Source organism: Opisthocomus hoazin, chromosome 2 (assembly GCF_030867145.1).
Source record: "Opisthocomus hoazin isolate bOpiHoa1 chromosome 2, bOpiHoa1.hap1, whole genome shotgun sequence".
Taxonomy (NCBI): Eukaryota; Metazoa; Chordata; class Aves; order Opisthocomiformes; family Opisthocomidae; genus Opisthocomus; species Opisthocomus hoazin.
The window spans coordinates 43,622,009-43,641,526 of NC_134415.1; the positions used below are offsets into that span (position 1 = coordinate 43,622,009).

Genomic DNA, 19,518 nt, shown 5'->3' on the forward strand with positions numbered 1-19,518 from the left:
TTTAAATAACAATGTAACTTCGTGCTGTTTCACATAAGTGTGGTCAGTAGAGTAGTGTAGAGATGTAATTTATTCATAGTTCAAAATTTTAACCCCAAGTATCAAAATAATAACAATTTTTATAGAAATATTCAGGATTTACCAAAATATTTTGGCCTCTAAAGCAAAATGGTATAACAGTAATAGCAATTGAAGCAGTAAGATAAAAGCTTAGTGGCATCAGACAAAGTCTTAAAGACAAAAAGGTATAAATTACACTGTTATCCTTTGTCTTCTTTTTTCTATTTCAGGTTCTGGAGAAGCATCATACAGTAGAAATGGATTCACCTGTGCATATGAAAATCACCTGAAGCACAGACTCTTAACATCAAATTTTAAGTTGGCCAGGACAAAGAGTTATGATTCTAGTCCAGTTGCAAACTACACCGTGTCACTGATGGCATCCAGTACTCTGGGTCCTCAGCTTTCATTTTCCGGTGATATTGTTTCTGAAAAGACAAATAATGTAACTATCAATAACGTCAAGATGGAAGGACAGCTGGAAGTGGCTTCTGTCTTTGCAAGAAGCATTGACACTCTGTCAAGCTCGTACAATGAAAAGAGACGAGTTTTAGAAGGAAAATCAAATCTGAAGTTGGATTCTTCTTACCTACAGGCTACCAATCAGGTATCTGGCAGATACAGTGATGATTTGTTTTCCATTACTTTCCGAGGTCATATGCACAAATTGATGGTAAATTATGAAATTGATAAGCAGTTATATTTTTTAATGGACAGAGTGATAGACCTGCTTAACCAGTACAGAATAAAAGAAACTGTACAGAAACTGACCATCTACCTGAAAAATATTGATGTGAAGTCATGCTTTGATAAAGCTGTTGCTTTTATTGATGATGCTGTCAAGAAAGTGCAAACCTTTGATTATGAAATTATGATAAAGGAAGTCAACAAGTTCCTTGACATGGTTATTAAAAAGCTCAAGTCTTTTGACTATAGCCAGTTTGTTGATGACACAAATAACAAAATCCGAGAAATGACCCAGAAAATAAATGAGGAACTCAGAAATCTAGAACTTCCACAGAAATCAGAAGCACTGAAACAGTATCTGAGAGATTTTAGAGCCGTTATTTCAAAGTACATGGAACAACTAAGGGACACCAAGCTTGCTGCAATAGTTAACTGGTTCAAGGAGCTCATAAACTCAACAACATTTGCTAATTTGAAAGCCAAGGTAAATGAACATCTGGAAGACCTGCGAGAGAGGATTTCTGAAATGGATATTTCCCAAGAATTCCAGTGGTATCTTCAGAAGATAAGCCAATTCTACAATTCTGTTGTAATACACATTTCTGAACAGTGGAACATAGCTTTTAAGAAAATTGTTGCTTTGGCTGAAGAGTATGATCTGAAAAATTGGGCTGAAAATTTAAACCAGTTTGTTGAAACAGGATTTAAAGTCCCTGAAATCAGAACTGTTATAGTCACTATACCTGCCTTGGAGGTTAGTCTCCGAAGTCTTCGGGAAGCAACATTTAGAACACCAGACTTCATTGTTCCACTGACTGATCTGCATATCCCCTCCTATGAGATAAATATTAAGAGACTAAAGGACATGAAAATCCCAGTGAAATTTACTACCCCAGAATTTACCGTTCTAAATACCTTTAAAGTTCCTTCCTGCACAATTGACTTGAATGAGATTAAACTTCAGATTATGAGAACAATAGACAAACTCACGTCTGGTGAATTTCAGTTGCCAGCAATTGATTTATATTGTAAAGATCTGAAGATGAGAGATGTGCCTTTTTCTAACATTTCTTTCCCAGAAATACAAATGCCTCAGTTTCAAATACCAGAATTCTTGGTTCCAAAGCTAAATCTAAATGAGCTCCAGATTCCTAACATGAAGATACCAGAGTTCCAGCTTCCACGTATCCCACATACTGTGACTGTCCCTATGTTTGGCAAATTGTCTCGTGCTTTCAAAGTCATCTCTCCATTCTTTACGCTGTCTACACAAGCTGAGGTTCATAATACTACAACATCTGTAAACAGTCCAGAATTTGTGACGTCCCTTTCAGCTCAAACAACATCCAAATTAGACTTCCTAGTTTTTAGTGTTATTGCAGATTCATGTCTCTTGGCCCCTGAGATGAAGCAGCTGAACCTTAAAAATTCCATGAAGGTCAACCACAGGTTCCTTCAAGTTGATCACACCAATGAAGTGATATTTTTAGGGACTTCGGTAGAAGGTGAAGCTGAAACTAGAGCAAACTTATATACAACGAAAAATTCAATAGAACTACAGAATAATTTAATGGTCAAGCTGCAAAGAAAAATTTCGATATGGAGTGGAACGGCATATTCCCACAGACTGAATATTCCACAAGCTGATTTCTTCAGCCAGGCTGATCTAGTCAATAATGTGACAACAGAAGTAAATGCAGGACTCATATCACTTACATGCACTGGTAAAGGAAACTGGAAATGGGCTTCTCCTAGTTTCTCCGATGAAGGCACTCATGATTCTCTCGTCATTTTCAGGTTTGATGGTCTCATTATTACATTTTCTGCCAACAGCAGAAGAAATGATAAGTACCTGAAAGTCAGCCAAGCTATGAGATGTGAATGTGCTTTCCCAAGTTACACAACACTTCAGATTCAGTCTGAAATTGAGTCTCAGCGTGTGGGACGTAGTGTTCTCAATATAAAAGGCACAGCACAGCTTGGAGGAATGAAAGTAGAATTAACAGGCTCTCATAATGCTCAGCTCAATGGGCGGATTACTGGAACTGTAAATAATGAGGTTGATGAAGACATCAAAGTCCAAACACAACAGCTGTACAAAGATGCAATGGCTTCAGACTATGCACAGAAACTGAGATCCTTGGCAGAAGATGTTAAAAAATACATTTCTCAGTTTAAAGATTTTAGTCAGAAGACGTTCCAGGACCTCTCAGAAAAGCTGCGCCAGCTGCCTCTCTATGTAAAGGCATTGTGGGAGGAATATTTTGATCTAACTACACTTGGATGTTCGGTGAAATACTACGAGGTGGAAGACAAGATACTAGGATGGCTGAAGAATCTAATAGATGCACTAGTGGATTGGCACAACAAGTATATTGGAGATCTTGCTGACTCAGTTACACGCCTAACAGACCACGCAAGAGAGCTGGTGGAAAACTACAGCCAGGAATACGATGACCTTATAACTGATGTTGAAGGAAAAGGAAAACAGAAGGTCATGGAGCTCTCATCTGCTGCTCAGGAAAAAATCCGATATTGGTCTGCAGCTGCTAAGAGGAAAATCAATGAATATAACAAGCAAGTCAAAGAAAAACTCCAGGAGATCTATGGGCAGCTTAGTCACTCCCAAGAAAAGCTAATGAGTGAGGCCAAAAGGTTAATTGATCTAACTATAGAAAATTGCACTGCATTCCTGCAGTATATCTCAGAGCTTCTTCGTTGGTTTGAGCAAACAGCTGAGACCATAAAGCCATATATAACTGTTCGTCAAGGAGAGCTGAGAACAGATGTGCCCAAGCTGTTTGACTGGCAGTCCTTTTACCAAATGCCCCAAAAAAGCAGAGAAGCCCTCGGAAAAAAAGTGGAACCAACACGCATGCGCAAGGCATTGAGCAAGGCTCGAGGAAGTGGGAAGAAATGCAAAGATTCATTGACGAACAACTTGCCACTGAGCAACTGAGCCTTCAGCAGATTATGGAAAATATACAGCAGCGCATGAAGACCTGAATGGACATGCAGAAGAGGAGAAATACTAAGTTTGTACCACAATGTATTTAAAAATAACAGCAATCAGTGTACTGGAGCTTCAGGTAGATACTGTTTGAATCTGAATTTGTAAGTGAAAACTAAATAATCTGTATTAGGTTATTTGAATAAACTTAATAAGCCAATAAATGAGTTCTTTATTGCATTTTTGTGTCAGCTGCTACTTTTACTTGGACTATAGGGCTTATTGCAAGTTGTCAAGGTCAGTGGGAAGTCTTTGCTTTGATTTCGCTGTGTGTTGGATCAAGCCAATAATGTGCAATACATATTATAAATAGTCAAAAAAGCTATGGAATGCATAGAATAAACAGGTTTTAAGATACAGGTCACATTCATAAGCCAGTTGAAGAATAGCTTGGAAACACATCTATTTCCCAACATAGAAAGACCTTCATAGATATCTTTGGGAGAAAAAGAAGAGGAAAGGAGCATGTAGAAAAATATGAAGGAAAAAAGTAATAAATTATGAAAAATAACATCAAAAAGTGAAAAAAAACATAGAAATATAAACATATATTGAAATCTGGCTCCTGGAATACTGCAGGTAATAATACCAATGTTCTGTTAAGAAAATTAAATTTATGCATGTATCAGTTTTGAGAAAACTGTGCTAAGTACTTTAGATGGGTTTTCTTTCTACTGGCTAGTTTACGAGTCAGAAATACAGGGTTTTCTTCCCTGTTTCCCCATGATATTTCTGTTTGTACATCAAATTGTCTAACTTTCAGTTATTGCAAATTTAGTTAACTGTCAAAGTTTCACTGACATCACTGAATATGATGGGAATCAAAAAGTTTTCCCTTCAGTCTCCTAGGCTGAAGCCTAGACCTCATTTAAATGAATTGTCATGTTAAAGATGAATTTAAATAATGTTGAAGAATTCACTCACGAAACAGGACTTCTTTTGAGTGGAAAATCAAAAACCTGTTGAGGTCCACACACCTGTTACGGTTTATTTTCAACTGTTGGAATACTATGTAGGTAGTCCTTGAGAAAGGCATGCTCAAGCTGAAGTAATGTTGCCTCTTTGAGAATAAACTCTTTAACAAACAACACTAGGTATTTTGTGTACATGTCTGTTTTGGTACAGGCGGTTCACTCTGTAATATGGTTGTTGTTTGTTCATTAATGTGAAAACAGAGAGTCTGGTTTCATCCCATGGTATGATTGGGCACATACAGGAAGCAATGGAGCACCAGTTTACAAATACCCGAAGAAGTTTTGTGGCAGCAGGTACATTTTTACAGCACAGAGCAGCACGATGCAAAGATGCTAGCTCAGGTCCTGGAAACAGGAGAGCCCAGTGCCGGTGTTGAGTTTGTGCAGCAATAACACTTCCACCTCCACAGCTGGTCCACACCAATCTAGCAAGATCTCAGAGCAAGTTGGGCTACACAACTTTGATATCCCTGGTGCCAGATAATACTATTACCCAAGTAGGTCTGCCAGTAATGATTTTTCTCGGATGAGCTACATTAGCCCCAAAATCAGAATCTGCCAAGTGCAGTAGTATACACACACCTGTCTAGCTGTCAGCAGAGTGGGTATCTCTTAGAAAGTAAAGTAAATCCATTTTCTCTTTAGAGCTTTCAGCCGTCGCAAATACAGCAATAATTCTCAGATAATGAGATGGAGCAGTCCCCTGTGAACTGTAAAATAAGGAGTTTTCATTCTGAATAGAACTAATCTCCGTATGTCACCCTGCCCGGGGGACCAAGAGGTATAAAAAACCCTGTTTACATGTCCTACTGAGCATCCCGGTAAATAAAGATGTTGGCTGCAGAGCCCTTTCACCTTCATTCACCAGGAAGCTGAAGCCTGTGGGTCATCTGATCCTGATTTGATGTCATATTGCACAACTCGTTTCCCTGAATTTTACAAATGTTTAAGCACAACCAGATTTCTCAGACACTGTCTGATTCTTGATTCCCTTCGTCATGACTAATAGCCCTGTGAAACGCAGGACAATAGAAATTACAAAAGTTATGGGAGAAGAGAGATTTAAAGTTTTGTTTTCTTTTGTTTTCTCCCTCATGGCTATTTATTTCTGTCCATCATCCATAGTTCTTGGGAGGGTTATAAATTCTAAAAAAGGATTTACTTATAAGGAATGGGTTAACTGAATAATAAATACACCAAATAGCATAAATACAGGCTCTCTTTGGCAAGAGTGGAGCTTCCCAAGAGCAAACACAATAGTTTGCACGCTAAACTGTGGTTAGAGGTTAGAGGAAATTTCCAAGTCTCATAGCAGTGTCGCCGCCAATTGGATTAAAGCTCTCAATCCTGTCAGCAGTGTGACAGCCATCTTGCAGTCATCCCACAGTACGTTTTGGGAGAGCCTGGAAGCAGAACATTGCTCTCAGAAATGAGATCTTGCTGGCACTTATCTGTTGTTAAATCTCCACGCCAGAGAGGCCATCTCAAGCACCCGTTTGAAACTCAGGCAATGTTTTGACACAGGAAAGGTGTGTGTGTTTGCATGTGTGCGTAGGTACGTCCCATCAGCACATACAACCAGGTGTAACTTCAATTCCCATGGCTTTTCCTGTTGGTTGTTTATTGGTTTGTTTTTCTGTCTGGTTCCAGCAAATTTGAGCCTTGTTTTCCATGTAATAAGTTACAGAAATGTCGACAAAGCCACAATTACTCAAATGATGCTGCAATTCACTCCACTTATGAAACATTTGCAATATAATCATTTAAAATATTATTAGTTCTATTTTGGCCTCTTTTTCAGTCTATTTTATACACTAAGAAATGTTATATTAAATTTAATTGTGTGGGAGATGATAACTGGGAATCAGCAACTATCTCGGGCTTAGTGACACTGTTTCTTTTTCTTTTTTGCTATAGTCTTCATCGGCCAAATTCTCATAAATGCCAGAGGGGCTTTTCTTTATAATTTACAGCAAGTATCAGACATAGAGCAGAACTGGTTGTAAAAGTTTAATTAAGTGAAACATTTTAACAAGAAATTCAGAGAACAGTATGCCCTGCTCTAAGTAAGTGATTGTAGAAATAGCATTGACAAGAAATGTGTGTGTTCCTAAATGAAAAACTTTTGCAGACGTAGGACGTAGGACAAAATGTTCCAGAATTTTAGATTATGCGACTAACGAGAGCCGATCTTTTATTAAGTGGTGTAAAAATACGTGTATAATTTGCTGCGTGTATGGAGATTCTACACGTGCATCCACATCCACACACACGGTACAGTACATCATCCATCTCTGGTTCTAAATTATGCTATTAATACTTTTAGAGCAACTGTCGTTACGGCCTACTGATACTTCACAAAGTTTGTATTGAAACATTAGTGACACCAAATTTTGTAGTACTCTTCTGCTGGCAGATTTATTGCTCATATGGGAAACCAGAATTTATTAAAGGCCGTACGGACATACAGAATTGCTTGTATTCTGTTTCTACACAGCCAAATCCTGGCCTAAATGAAATCAATGGCAAAATGTCTATTGGTCTCAGCAGGAGTAGGCTTTGGCCAGTTATGTGTATAACTTGAGAAGCACTTTGGGATCTTGTAGGACAAAGGCTATATTATTATCTATAAAAATCTGCACAAAAATATCTTTGAAAAATCATGCAGACAGGATAAATAATCACTAACAAATTCAAGACAGGCCAGAATGAAGGTTGCACAGTCCTAAGTAACTTCATCTGACTTCAAAGTTTAATTTAACTTCAAAGTTGACCCTACTTTGTGTAGGATGTTGAGTTAGGTGATCTCCAGCGGTACCTTCCACCCTGAATTTCTTCGATTTCATGGTATGACCTAAGCTCTGTAACTGCCGTGGCCCTCAACACACCAAGGTGAGTTCAGAACATTGACTGCTCACGGGCCTGGTCACTCCTTGTTCCCCAAGGTTTGGACTCCCAGGATTTGCCCCTCCGCTCCACCAGTCCCCTTGGCTCAGGGACTGGTGCCGTCGGTCAAATTTTGGCTTCTTTGATCACGGGGAGGTGTACACAGCACTGGGCCTGCTGGCAACAGGCGGATCGCAGCTATCTCAAAGGGGAAAAAGGATTCTTGGCCACGAGCTGGCGGGGCTCATTGAGAGGTCTTTAAACTAGGTTCAAAGGGGGAAGGGGACATCGCCCAGCTCACTAGGGATGAGCCCAGGCTTGGCGTGCCAGGGTCAGGGGTGAGACTGACAGCCCAGCTCAAGTGTGTCTATACCAAGGCACGTAGCATGGGCAATAAACAGGAGGAGCTGGAAGCCATTATACAGCAGGACGGCTATGACTTGGTCGCCATCACAGAAACGTGGTGGGACAACTCACATGACTGGCATGCTGTCATGGATGGCTACAGACTCTTTAGGAAAGACAGGCCAACAAGGAGAGGTGGTGGACTTGCTCTATATGTGAGGGAGCAACTGGAATGCATTGAGCTTGGCCTGGGGGCAGATGAGGAACGAGTTGAGAGCTTATGGGTTAGAATTAAGGGACAGGCTCATAAGGGTGACATTACTGTGAGTGTGTACTACAGGCCACCTGACCAGGAGCAGGAAATTGATGAGGCCTTCTACAGGCAGCTGCAAGCAGCCTCACAATCACAGGCCCTGGTTCTCATAGGGGACTTCAACCACCCTGACATCAGGTGGGAAGACCATACAGCTAGGCAGGCGCAATCCAGGAGGTTCCTACAGAGCATCGATGATAACTTTCTGATGCAAGTGGTGGAGGAACCAACAAGGAAAGGCGCTCTGCTAGACCTTGTATTAACAAACAAGGAGGGACTGGTGGAGGATGTGAAGGTTGGAGGTAGACTCGGCTGCAGTGACAATGAAATTGTCAAGTTCAAGATCCTGCGTGGAGGAAGCAGGGCGATAAGCAGGATCAAAACCTTGGACCTCAGGAGGGCTAACTTTGGCCTCTTCAAGGAGATGCTGGGAGGAATCCCGTGGGCCAGGGCTCTCGAAGGCAGGGGGGTCCAAGACTGCTGGTTGCTGTTTAAACGTCACTTCCTCTATGGTCAGGAGCGGTGCATCCCCCTGAGAAAGAAAGCAAGCAAAGGAGGCAGAAGACCTGCATGGTTAAACAAGGAGCTTCTAGCGGAGATCAGGTGGAAGAGAAGGGTCCATGGAATGTGGAAAGAGGGGCAGGCCACTTGGGAAGAGTACAGGAATGTGGTCAGAGCGTGCAGGGATGTGACAAGGAAGGCCCAAGCCTACCTGGAACTGAAGCTGGCAGGGGATGTCAAAAACAACAAGAAGGGCTTCTTCAACTACATCAGCAGCAAAAGGAAGGCTAGGGACAATGTGGGGCTGCTGCTGAATGAGGCGGGTGTCCTGGTGACGAAGGATACAGAGAAGGCAGAGCTACAGAATGCCTTCTTTGCTTCAGTCTTCAGTGCCAAGGCAGGCCCTCAGGAATCCCAGGCACCGGAGGTAAGAAAGAAAGCCTACAGAGAGGATGACTTTCCCTTGGTCGAGGAGGACTGTGTGAGGGATCGCTTAAGCGATCTGGACGTCCACAAATCCAAGGGCCCCGATGGAATGCACCCATGAGTGCTGAGGGAGCTGGCGGATGTCATTGTTGAGCCACTCTCCATCATCTTTGAGAGGTCCTGGAGGACAGGAGAGGTGCCCAAGGACTGGAGAAAGGCCAATGTCACTCCAGTCTTCAAAAAGGGCAAGAAGGAGGACCCAGGGAACTACAGGCTGGTCAGCCTCACCTCCATCCCGGGAAAGGTGATGGAGCAGCTTATCCTGGAGGTCATCAACAAGCAAGTGGAGGAGAAGAAGGTTATCGGGAGTAGTCAGCATGGATTCACCAAGGGGAAATCATGCCTGACCAATCTGATAGCTTTCTACGATGACATGACTGGCTGGGCAGATGAAGGGAGAGCCGTGGATGTTGTCTACCTAGACTTCAGCAAGGCTTTCGACATAGTCTCCCATAATATTCTCCTAGGGAACTCAGGAATTATGGGCTAGATGAGTGGTCGGTGAGGTGGATTGAGAGCTGGCTGAATGGCAGAACTCAGAGGGTCGTCATCAGCGGCGCTCAGTCTAGTTGGAGGCTGGTAACTAGTGGTGTCCCCCAGGGGTCAGTAGTGGGCCCAGCCTTGTTTAACTTCTTCATCAACGACCTGGATGAAGAGTTAGAATGTACCCTCAGCAAGTTTGCTGATGACACCAAACTGGGAGGAGTGGTAGATACACCAGAAGGCTGTGCTGCCGTTCAGCGTGACCTGGACAGGCTGGAAAGCTGGGCAGAGAGGAACCTGATGAGGTTCAACAAAGGCACCTGGGGAGGAACAACCCCATGCATCAGTACAGGCTTGGGGTGGACCTGCTGGAGAGCAGCTCTGCGGAGAGGGACCTGGGTGTCCTGGTGGATGACAGGTTAACCATGAGCCAGCAGTGTGCCCTGGCTGCCAAGAAGGCCAGTGGGATCCTGGGATGCATTAGGAGGAGTCTGGCCAGCAGGTCGAGGCCAGCAGGTCAAGGGAGGTTCTCCTTCCCCTCTACACTGCCCTGGTGAGGCCTCATCTGGAGTACTGTTTCCAGTTATGGGCTCCCCACTTCAAGAAAGATGAGGAGCTACTGGAGAGAGTCCAGTGGAGGGCTACAAGGATGGTGAGGGGACTGGAACATCTCTCCTACGAGGAGAGGCTGAGGGAGCTGGGCTTGTTCAGCCTGAAGAAGAGAAGGCTGCGAGGCGACCTAATATATACTTACAAATATCTGAAGGCTGGGTGTCAGGAGGATGGGGCCAAGCTCTTTTCAGTAGTGCCCAGCGACAGGACAAGGGGCAAAAGACACAAACTGAAGCAGAGGAAGTTCCGTCTGAACATGAGGAAGAACTTCTTCCCTCTGAGGGTGACGGACCACTGGAACAGGCTGCCCAGGGAGGTTGTGGAGTCTCCTTCTCTGGAGATACTCAAGACCCACCTGGACAAGGTCCTCTACAGCCTACTGTAGGTGACCCTGCTTGGGCAGGAGGGCTGGACTAGATGACCCACAGAGGCCCCTTCCAAGCCCTACCATTCTGTGATTCTGTGATTCTGTGGTTTGTCTGTGGGAACTATATTTGTGTTTCTCTCAAATAATTTTAAACAAGAACAGAAACCCTGGAAACAGTTTTCTTGGGAATTTGGAGAAATGATCTTCAGTTTTTTAAGTTTATTGTTTGTGTCTCTTTGAGTGACCGGTTTAGGAGATGGATCATAATTTTTTGTTCCTGAATAATAATTTGTCCTGCTTTGAAATCTGAAGGAGGAGGGCATTGCTCACATTGCTGAACATAGCTGAGGCGCTTCTGGGCCGGAGCTTCCTCAGCCCGTGGCACCTATGAAGAGGTTGGGAACCTGTTTATATAAAAGACCAGACATGGCCCTTCCTTATTTGTTTTTTTTTTTCACTTGTGATGTTTTCACAGAGTCTTTTTTTAAGATGAGTGAAAGGAGAAGTTCTGAGCTTTCCTGACTTTGCAGTACAGTTGGGGTGTGCCTGCCTCTGTCCCACAAGGCTGATGGCTGCTTGGCAGGCAGCAGCGAGTGTCAACACCGATGCCTGGGTGTGTTTCTGTTCACAGCATGCGCTCCCAGTCCATTCTGCACATGGCAATGTTTCGTTATGAGAAAGACACTGCAATGAAATATTCCAAGATCCTGAATGACCACTTCAGGGTACGGTATGCGTATTGCTAAGCTGCCAGCTGGATGGCTGCAGCAGTTACTGCTGTCAGCTGAATAGCCCAAACCTAGCAAGGGTTCTGTTCCTCGCTGCAGAGTTCTTCCAGAGCAACACAAGCACCTTCTCCATGCGTTGCAAGGTAAGATTTAAAAATACATACGTTGTAATGGGTCTCTAAGGGTGTGAGTGAAAACAGTAGCTGGAGTATTTGAGTGCAAGCTGCGTTTGAGAGTGCCTCACCACTTGCTCTTTCTTGCCACCTGAAATCATACTGTTAGGGGGCGTGAGTATGTTTCTGCTCTCTCTTTCCTGTCTTTTCTCCTTGGAAAGGGTTTTTTTCTTTTGTTACGAGGTCCAGAGTTACCATGTCCCGAGCAAAGTAGTTTTCCACTAGAGAAGCAGGTCAGAGGAGCAAGAAAGGTATTGTCACTGTGCTGTTTCAGAGCCCCTGTTGGTGCCATCTTTGTTCTGTTAGCGATCCCTTGAGACTTAATGGGATACCATCCCCATCTCCCTGGCCGCTGCCCACTAGGATTATGCCTTCACCCTGTGGTAGCATAACTTTGAGGTGATACTTCAATATTTGTCTCTTTAGCTCAGTCACCAATTAAGAAAAAGAAACTCTTCTAACTGGTGAGTTACTGAGCATTTTGTCCTTTCTGTCTATCTGCAGCAGTGTTGCTGTGTGTGTGGCAGCAAAAGTAGAAGGGAAGCTGTCACACAACAGTTTGAACCGACGCCCAGCAGACTGGGCCTGTGTTTTAATGACAATGAGTAAGGAAGAGTTTTTCTGTGTGCCGTGGTAATTGCATTTGGCACACAGCTACCCGGCTCCCCGTCTGCCCCTGCTAAACTCTGCGTTGGAGAGAGGGTTGTTTGGTCTGTAATAGCGATGCTGTAATTCCAGTGATTTTTCTGCCACCTTGCAGAGGATAGTTTATTGGGAAGTAAATGGTCTCCTGCGAGCGTGGTGGAAGCCCTCTCATACCAGTGACTAAAATTAGGTTGGTTGAGGTGGAGGAGGTCAAGTGATGTGATGAAGCCTGCCTGTGCCTGGAAGGCAGGCAGCTGCCCGCATTTAGGTTCCCTAGAGCTCTAAATGAGTTTGTGTAGGCTGAACTGGCTGCTTTGACCCACTGTCAGAAAGCTCCAGCTTCTGTAGGCGGGGAGCTTCATCATGCCTGAACTGTAAGTCATGAGGAAAAAGCGCTATGCTGATCTGGTGAAAGTTTCCACAAGTAGGTGTAGATTTTGGAAGGTGGATTGGTGGCCCTTTCTGATGTCTGGTGCCGCAATTTCTATTGTCAAGAGAAGTTCTTAGAGTTGCAAATCACTTCAAAAACCTTGGCCTGGCACTCAAAGGGCAATTACTTGTTATGCAGCTGAACACATCTCAGTTTTCCACACTCCACTCCACGCTGCAGGCCTGGATGATAGCAGAGAGCTCCTGCCATAAGATCGTCTGGCGGCAAGACTTTGACGTTAAACGTTCGTGACGGTGTTTCTTTCTCCTGCAGACCCACGGGCATGTCTTCCCCAAAGCCCTCTCCTGCCGGTTCTGTGAGATCTCAGCCGGGACGTATTGCTAACAGCTGTGGTGGGAACACCATCCCCTATAATATCCCAAGTATCACCTCTTCCTGTGTCAACATCACTGCTGGTATCCTCTCTGCATGTGCTCTGTGGGAACAGGCTGATGCACTGGCCAGGGAGAATTAGGGTAAGTTTGTGCCCTCTGGCTTTTCTGCCTTATGTGTTGTCGTTCTGTGTATGTACTTGCTTAAATCTGAACACTCGGTGTAGCAAACGCCAGACCTAAAGCTCAAAGCATGAGATATGTTGAAATAGACAGCTAGGGCATATTGGCAGAGATACTTGATGGTGATATATTGATGAGTGTTCCAATTAAAAGGTTGTCTTGGCATCCTCAAATGTCGAAGAGCTAAGGAATGAGGGTATCAAGTGCAGGAAAGCTGCCACCTTGCTTCATGGTAAGACAGGAAGCAGAGGAGGTTTTTTGCTGTTTGTTTTTCCCTTTGGGGCGCTTAGCTTTTCTGAGTTGGTTCACCTTCTTTAAGAACAGCTTTGTGGCCTGTAGCCTTGTGGTTTAGTTAGATTGTCAAACTTCCAGGTATTTTTGCCTTGCGAACAGTGAAGCCGGCTGCTCTGCGTAACAGAGAAGCTGAGCAGCATTTGAACTCAAGTCCTTGCTGGGCACGTGACCAGTACTTGCCAGCAGCATTTCCTAAAGTTGCTGCTACTTGTCTATTTTACCGTTTTGTTGTTAAAAATGTATTGTTCTGTGGTACAAGCAGTGGTGAATAAGCAAAAGCCCTAGAGTATGTGCAGTTCAGTCTGTAACCTGCCATCCCATGTGGCATTTGCAGTGACATTTTACACAAAACACAAAGTTTTGTGAGCTACTGTGGGCAAAGGGATATATTGCCACGATCTGTTGGCAAACTTGCAAAAGAGAATAAGCACCGTGTGCCTGGCTCAGCTGTTGGAAGGCTGTAAAAACACTCACGCTAATGAGGCAGGTGCTGAAATTCAAACGGCTTTGCAAGTCCCCTTTGAATAAAGAACCTCCAGTGGTTGGCTGTCCTCTGAGCAAATCTGTGCTCACGGCAGCAATACACATGTAGTGTTTCGGATTCTGTCCTCACAAGGCTGGTAAGAGACTGTCACACAGAAGGAGTGGTGGATGCTGCTGCTAAGCCAGAGGAAGGAGTCTTGGAGGGAAACCTGTGGGAGGGCAGCCTGAGCACAAGCTTGCTTCAGCCAAGGCCGAATTCAAAACCTGCTCTGTGTTGCCGTTGTCATGTAGGGGAATGATGGCTGGGGTAGTCAATACTCCCAAGGGAGTGGATCTGTGCGGTGGAACAGTAAATACTCACGTAGGCCTGGCAAGCTGTACAAATTTTTAAACCTGTTCAGCTGAGAAATCATGATGTCTCCAAGGTCTGAGGATGGATGATGGAAAGGCACCAGTCCCATTTCTGGGCATCGCTCAGGAAGACACTCGAATTTGGCTTGCTTCAAGTCTGGGGGAAGCCTGCGGCGGGGACTGGGCTGTGAACACCCAAACTTTTGCCCACCTACCAGGGAGTCTCGACGTCCTTTTAAAGCCAGCGCTTGGGGAGCCGGTTCAGTGCGTGTACGCGTGTGTGAGTGCGTTCTGCTCTCACGTGCCCTGCCTCGTGTGCTTGTTACGCTTCCCGGCCTTCCGATAGCGCTGGGCTCTCTGCGTCGACAATGTGTTTAACGGGACTTGCCGACGGACAGCGTGACGCTGTTGTTGCTCCTGGCAGCCCCCTCGCCTGTCAAACGTGCCTGCTGTGTGAAACCAACCAAATGTTTTCGCTCTGCCTCCTCTTTTTGAGAGTTTTCTATTGAAATCAGCGCAGCGATGTGGCTCGACGTGCCGAGGCTCGGCAGGCCATTGGCGGGATGGCGGAGGACTCGGTGCCGGCGGCGCAGCTCCGGGAGCGGCAGGACGCGGAGGATGAGGCGATGGCAGCAGCAGCAGTGGGCCCCATGGCTCTGCTGGCCCCCTTGGCCCTCCGCCCGCTGCTGGTGGTGGACGAGGCCTGGGAGCTGCCGGACTCCTGCCCCGACGTGCGCAGCCTCTTGGTGCGGCTCAGTGAGGAGCTCCTCTGGAGGCACCTGGCCGCCGTCGAGGTGTCGTAGAGCCGGCACATGGCCCTGTACGCCGCCGTGGGGGTGCCGGGCTGGCTGGCGGGGCAGCGCTGCCTGGGGACGGGCCGGGGGCTGCCGTGAGCCGGAGCTGAGAGGCGCAGGCCGCAGCCGTGCCGCAGGGGAGCTGGGGCCGTGCTGGCTGCTGGGGCCTGGCCCCGCTGGGCCTCTGCTGGCGGCAGCGCTCGCCAGGCCCTCGGCAGCACTGGGGTGCTGAGCTGGTGGAGGACACAAAGGGAAGAAGGGACTTTGAGGCGTTCCTGGTGGCTTACTGTGCAGGAGTGAGGACGTGAAAAGGCTCGGCAGGCGTCAGAGGCTGGGGAGGGCGAAGGGGGAGATGGCAGAGGCCGGCAGTGCAGTCGGCATTGGCGGCTGTGGGTCGCAGCCTCTGATTTCTGTATTTCGCTCTGTCGGGAGCTCTGGTGGAAACAGCCCTCTGCCTCCTGAACGGGTTAGCTCGGAAACGGCCTCTGTCCATTCTTTTTTTTCCTTTTCTTCAGGATTGCTAGCTTTGAATTAAGTGATTGCGAGTGATCTGATAATTTATAGTGTTTCTTCTGCTAGTTCAGTCACAGTTTATTCTCAGGAACCTACTGGCTTAATTTTTTTTTTGCTTGTTGACGTTGCATTTTTGAAGTAACTACTAAAAGCTCTTTGTCATGTTCTGAGTTACCTGAAGTGTGTTGGAAGGGGCCAGCACTTTAACTGCGACTCTCAATTTTCTTCACAGACTACCGAAACAAGTAGCTGCAATATTTTGTTTCCGTGTCTTTCAGCTCTGCTGGAGCGTGCGTATATGAAGGAGCAGGTGGAATGTGTTCCATTCGTCTGAGCGAGCCGCTCCTGAAGTTAAGACCAAGAAAGGATCTTGCTGAGGTATCTGAAGGTTGCTCGTGAATTTGCACATAAAGCGTATTGTGCCTCGTCCCCACTCCATACGCACATTTTACGTTTCATAGTGGGATTCATACACACAGTGACTTACAGATCAGAGAATAGGGGTGGCTTTATTATTACATTTTTGTTCCTTGTGTTGCAACATCGCGGCAACCTTTCAGTTTTATGTTTCTAAATGGGCAGCGCTGAGTAGGAGTCTAAACTCACATGTTTTACTGACTTTGTAAGGGAAAAAACCCAACTCTTTTTTACTCCTAAGTTATCCTCTAATATTAAAAACAAGCAGAGACTGTAAGCGCAATCAGAAAGTGGCTGTAGTTTCATCTTCCAGGTCAAAAGGCCAACAGCAGAAAACAAGGATCTAGGATATGGCTGTAAACATCGCTTGTGTGGCTTCTTGTCCCTCTGTCAGGGCTGCTTGTTTGAGTTTGCTCAAGGTTCAGATTTGCTGAATGAAGAGAAATGCTGCAGGGCGTCGCTCCTATCACAAGCGTCTCCTTCTTTGGTTGTAGAGGGGATCTTCTCTTTAAAGATCTGACTTGATTTTGAGGATGATTTCTCCTTTTTGGAATGTTGCTTGTTACAGTAATGTTCTCCAGCTTGTTCTTGTGGTATGGGAATAGAGGGAATGCGGCTTGACAGACAGAAGTATTATGCTTTTGTGACGCAGAGTGAACATGTAAATGCATGAGAATAAAGTCAGTACCAAGACAAATGGAAAGGAGGAAAATATCTCCAGCGTAATTTTGAAACTATATGCAATGCTTTTCAGTAAATAGCTAATGATTTGCATCGTTTCAGGCACTGTTGCATGAAATGATCCATGCCCTGCTGTTTGTTACTAATAACGAAAAGTTCATGAATATCATGGACCAGAGTTCCGCAAACACATGCGTCGCGTTACTCGCTGGACTGGAGCCAATGTCACAGTAAGCGTAATCCACTTCACCTAAAGTAATAAAGATTTTTTTTCCTGATGAGGTTTTTCCGTATGCCTGGTGGGATAAGGAGCAATATATTTGTTCTTGTTAGGCACTGGTGGCACTGATACAAATTTGCATCCACGTGTGTGCCAGTTCCACAGTGACTTTGTTGGGGATGAGGGTGGGAACAGGTTGAGGCAGAGGTGATGCGTTATCAGTCGTCTCATTTTTCGAGTATACTCTCTGCAAGTATTTTCCTATGAGCTTTTGTTTTAAACTTCAAACAACTTAAGTGATGCCAGGGACAGAATAGCCCCATGGTCAGAATGAGATCTGGGGAAGACCAGTCTGTTTTAGTTAAGATTTGTATCAGTAGAGGCTAATGAGTTGAAGCTATTTAAAAATCATCTGTCTGATAAGGTAAATTAACATTTCAGCTGGAGGAAGAGCACAAAACTGGTGTTGTTTGCAGTACATGCTAAACAGTGTGTCATTTAGGCTGAAACTGCAGACAGGCTTTTAAAGTGGTTTTATTGCCATTCAAACAAGATAGCCAGGACATATTCCTATAGATCCTGTCTTCTTTTTTTTTTGAAGCTTTGTTTTAATAGCATCTAAATGTTGATCAAATTTCACCCAGGTTCAGTCCTTTTAGCTGGTAATGTAAAAATCACAGCAGGAACGGAAGGAATGGTAATATATTTTAAAAAAATACATTGTGGAACTAGTGATACAAAATTAGAACCTTTCTGATTGACTGCCTTTTTTCTTTTTTCTGAAACCTAGATCCATCATAGTTTTTGTGATGAGGTGGATTTGTACGGCCAGCACTGGTGGGGATGCAATGGCCCCTGTCAGAAGAGCAAACCTGACTTTGGATCTATGAAACGCTCAATGAACAGAGCACCCTCTGTGCGAGAGCATTGGTGGGTTGAGCATCAAGAGACGTGTGGAGGTACATTGCCAAAAGTGAAGGAGACGGAGAACTTCTCCAAGAAACCCCAGGGGAAAACCCAGCCAGCAAAACTTCCAAATTCTGACTCGGCTAACAAAGGTGTTTAAAATCATTCTGTTTTTCCTTTGCCAGACTCTTTTTGTCCAAACAGGCCATTGACCAAATACGGATCAACCGCTACATGAGCTTTGTTTAGATATTACTGCAAACATTAATTATAGTATTACTGATATTAATTAATCATGATATTACTGCTATTACTGAAAGAAACTGCCCATTTGATTTGTGCATTTTTAGGTGGCTCCTCAGCTTATTTGTTTGCAAAAGGTTTAGTTTACTACGCTGTTTTCAAGCAGCAGATTTTTTGGGCGAGGCACATAAAGTACTAAACCCGTGATTTCTATATGAAAAAGTTACTAATTTTTCTTACTTTCTTCCCTTCGTGTTTTGCAGGGAAGACGCAAACGCATGATGTGCAAGATCTAATGCCATGCAGGGGAAAAGGATATCGGCTTGGAGGAGGAGACAGTGGACTCTCAGGAAAAAGCACAGATTCCAGCAGCGTTGTTAGAAACAGTGAAGCGCCTGGTTCACAGCATCGTTCAGCAGTGAAGACAATACCAATCCCTAAAAGTGAGATGAAATTTGAAAAGTCACCCCGTAACGGCATCTTCTTTCCACTTTCTGCTGATGATGCCAGTGAGAAAATCAACTTAGCTTCAAAGCATGAGTTTCCTGAACCCTCTGTTGCCAATACAAAAGCTTACAAGCATGGTAGCGAGCCGCCTGTTAAAATTGCTCGCGGTGTGGGAGAAAAATCAAACCAAGGCTCTGCAAATGGCAAGAGGGCTGTGCCATTTTATGGCAGGACATCGAAACAGTTTTGTTTTGAGCAGACAACAGCAGCTTAGGCTGCATCTGAGAAAAATGTTAAAGATTTTATCCTCACACGAGTGGGTTACACTAGGTACTGCTTTATTCACAACTCAGAGTTGGGCTATCACCTCAGTGAATGGCCAAGCTGAACTCGCTAGACTAGTTGATATACATTTATTAAACCGATTACATCAACTCTAGAATCTTCACAAGTTTCTAAGCAACCATTCTGTTCCTTTAAGTACGTCATTTATTAAGTTCTTTCTATTCTTCTGTCTTCCTAGAATTCTCCCTCGCTGGTTTCAGGGTCATCTCGGAGTCGTCATCTGTCCTTCATCTTCTTCTGTGAATTCTGTTTGGTACAATCCATACAGTTGTTTTCTAACCCAACTGCAACATACCGATTGTACGGTTTCTTAACGCAGCTGTGTTCACACCATTGAACCTATGTTCTAGTTCTATGATTTTATTCTATTCTATAATCAGTCTTCTTTATAATCCATCTCTAACATTCCCTCCTTTTGTTTTTATTGCATCCCTGCAATTACTAATTACTATATTTCCAAATTTCTTTTTGACACTTCTTAGTGATTGACATTAAACACGTTAGTATACATTGAAAAATCACAAACAGACAAACAACTATTGTTACAACAAAGAATAAGATCACTAAAGCTTTCTTTAGCCAAGTAGCTAGGTTCGGGAACCAAGAGGT

The 19,518-nt window shown here is 44.5% G+C and overlaps 1 protein-coding gene and 1 pseudogene across 1 annotated transcript in view; both read left to right on the plus strand.

Moving 5' to 3' along the window:
* LOC142364605 (apolipoprotein B-100-like) overlaps positions 1–4,838 on the plus strand; it is a 77,082-nt gene extending 72,244 nt beyond the window's left edge. The window contains 2 exon segments of the mRNA XM_075444451.1: positions 291–3,620; positions 3,623–4,838. Coding sequence (XP_075300566.1) covers positions 291–3,620; positions 3,623–3,753 — 3,461 coding nt within the window. The 3' untranslated portion in view covers positions 3,754–4,838.
* A 10,068-nt stretch (positions 4,839–14,906) lies between these two features.
* Positions 14,907–18,918, plus strand: LOC142365434 (DNA-dependent metalloprotease SPRTN-like; annotated as a pseudogene).
* The last annotated feature ends 600 nt before the right edge of the window (positions 18,919–19,518 follow it).